The 3,327-nt window shown below is 31.7% G+C and overlaps 1 protein-coding gene across 1 annotated transcript; it reads left to right on the forward strand.

Annotated features, from left to right (window-relative positions):
- Positions 1 to 308: 308 nt before the first annotated feature.
- taar19h (trace amine associated receptor 19h) lies at positions 309 to 1,425 on the forward strand. Its single transcript, XM_017358100.4, has one exon. The coding sequence runs from the start codon at positions 338 to 340 to the stop codon at positions 1,343 to 1,345; it is 1,008 nt and encodes a 335-aa protein (XP_017213589.2). The 5' UTR covers positions 309 to 337; the 3' UTR covers positions 1,346 to 1,425.
- Positions 1,426 to 3,327: the final 1,902 nt, after the last annotated feature.

Here is a 3,327-nt window from a genome sequence, read left to right on the forward strand (position 1 = left end):
TGGTATGCAGTGTGGGCGGCGTATGGGTTTATTGCTTTGTTTTGAAAGTTGTTACACTACATAACCCAAGAAACAACAGATGCCCTGATTCGAACTTGGTCTTTCACAAATGAACAAAATGATAAATGTAAGAAATGGCTAAAAAGGGGGGAGGGAGAGGGGCAATTCAAGATCAAAACAAGCTTGCAATATTTTAAACAGTGGGTTGGGAAAAGATTCTTTTTTTTTTGTCATCAGAGTGGGCGGTAGATGGGTTGGTCTGTCTGATCCAGACACAGTATAAATGAAAGAACAGAAAGGAGAGCAGAACAAACTCCTAACAGGAGGAGACTCACTCATGGACTACGAGACAGAGGATCAGGAGACTCAATACTGCTTTCCTGACATCAACTCATCATGTGTCAAGTATCAACGCTCCAGTCATGAATACAATATCATGTATGTGTTCTTTTACTTTCTGTCAGCATGGACTGTGTTTCTGAACCTGCTGGTGATCATCTCCATCTCTCACTTCAAGAAGCTTCACACTCCGACCAACATGATTATTCTCTCTCTGGCTGTAAATGATCTGCTTGTTGGGCTTATTGTGATGCCTATACAGGCCATCAGACTGATTGAGACGTGTTGGTATTTTGGAGACACTTTCTGTGGAATCAGTTTAATATTAAGTGGGGTGATTATATCTGCATCTCTTACTAATTTAGTTTTAATTGCTGTTGATCGTTATGTGGCTGTGTGTCATCCTTTACTATACCCACAGAAAATAACCATCACTAACATGTTATTGATTATCTGTCTGAGCTGGATTTACTACTCAGGTTATAACACTGTCCTCATAATTTATAATGGATATTTTGAAACCTCAGAAAGAACCGACGCGTGTGATGGAGACTGTTTAGTTATGATTCGCTTTAGTTGGATAGTCACTGATCTGTTTATATCCTTTATTTTCCCCTGTGTCATTATAATAACTTTATATTTGAGGATTTTCTATGTTGTTCATCAGCAAGTGAAGGTTATAAACTCTCTGATGAAGGGTGGTAAATGTGTAACAGAGGGTTCAGTGAAGAGGAAATCTGAGAGTAAAGCTGCTCTGACTTTAGGAATCATTGTGTCAGTTTATCTGCTGTCCTGGATTCCTTACTGTATCTGTTCTGTAACTGTAAACTCTTCCACACTTATAACCATTTTATCATGGACAGTGTACACTAATTCAGGTCTGAATCCTCTGGTTTATGCTATATTTTACCCCTGGTTTAAAAAGACAGTTAAAGTCATCTTAACTCTGAAAATTTTTGATCCGGCATCCTCTCTGGTGAATATTTTTATGGAACATGATCTGTAATTAATCTGCCAATTCTATCAAACAACTTCATAAACACAAGATCTCTTATAATAAACCAAAAGCGGCAGTGATAACATTGTGGTCACACTTTAATTTGATGGTCCCCTATAGATAGTCTGCTGATCATAAGTTAATTTACAAGTTCATATCTGCCTACTCTCATCTGAGTAGTATCTGCAGATTGTCATTATAACGCCTACAGCATGTAAACATCTATTAAACTGTGTTTAGTAAAGTGTTACCAGCTGATGATCTAGATGTTCAATAGTGTATTAGTAAATATGCAACAAATCTTCAACAAGTTTTCAATACCTTCATACAACAGAGTGATCTGTATTTATGCATATTCAGATGCCTAAAATGCAACATGAGCTTTAACCATATAAAGTTATTCCAAACTATTTTTAAACATGTATTTTCAGGAGTGCTCTACTAATATATATATATATATATATATATATATATATATATATATATATATATATATACATATATATATATATATATACATATATATATATATATATATATACATATATATATATATATACATACATATATATATATATACATATATATATATATATACATATATATATATATACATACATATATATATATATACATATATATATATATATATATATACACACATATATATATATATATATATATATATATATATATATATATATATATATATATATATATATATATATATATACATATATATGTGTGTGTGTGTGTATTTAATGTTTACAATGCAAATCCAATTAGATTCACTTTATTTGGTAAACAAAGTAAGTCTCTCATATAATATATCTACTAAAAGACAGGTTTTGTAAATAAATCTTATGAATGATTTGCACATTAGTCAATAATATTACTAAAATTTGTTTTAAAACTGAATAAATATAAATTCACACACATTTACACAAGTAAATAAATAGACTTAATGAAGGGCTAAATATCCGCAGATTCTGTGTGGGCCTACTTCTGACTATTTTTACATATATTAAAAAGAATATCTCTGGTCATAATTTGGCTTGATTACTGTTGTGCAAAATGTACTCGCTATTCCTGTGAATAAAATTCACATTCATATGCTTCCAAATAAAATAAAAAAATAAAATAAAAAAAATAAAAAAATCCCGAAGACTTCTTTGTGTGAGCTTCAAAACAGTTCTAATAATTAATTATTATTATTATTATTTTTTTTTTTTTAAGTTGGGTGATCTGAAAGCTCTGTTTATAAATGGGTCTGATGCAGGCATGTCACACCAACATAATATATACTGGAACTATGGCACAGATTTGTATTGGCCACTTTAAAACAATGGCATTAAAAGCAAGGCAGTGTTGTGTCTTTAGTTTCAATATAACAAACTAAATAAGTTTGTGTGCAGTTGATTTAAATAATGTTCAGATAACACCAGTAAATCAATGGTGCATTAGCCTATTCAGACCATTTTTATTAGGCTATCTTGATTATTTTTCCAATCCACAGGTCACACATGAAGGCTGACCTCATTGTTGAACACATTGAGGCATTATTGCATCACTTCAGTGCTCTGTGTGTGTTTGTGTGTGTACAGTTTTTCACACCTTTAATGAACACCTCAGCAGAGGATCATGAATATCAAAAATTTCAATAACACATGGAAAAACAAATCTATTAATAATCTAATTATAATTGGTCCTCAGAGTTGTTACATCATTGATGTTTTCACTGATCAGTAAGAGTAAACAAAGACAGACCAACCCATGTGACTGCCCGGAGAGAGGCCTACTGTACCAACACTGCCATTTTACAAGCCCACAGTACAACATTACAATAAATGAAATCTATTTTCTAGAGTTGCACGATTCTGGCTAAAATGAGAATCAAGATTTTTTTGATTAAATTAAAGATCACCATTCTCTCATGATTCTGTAGATGTTATTGTTTTTTTTTCTCAAACATATGTTAAACAATAATATTA

Source organism: Danio rerio, chromosome 10 (assembly GCF_049306965.1).
Source record: "Danio rerio strain Tuebingen ecotype United States chromosome 10, GRCz12tu, whole genome shotgun sequence".
NCBI classification, from domain to species: Eukaryota; Metazoa; Chordata; class Actinopteri; order Cypriniformes; family Danionidae; genus Danio; species Danio rerio.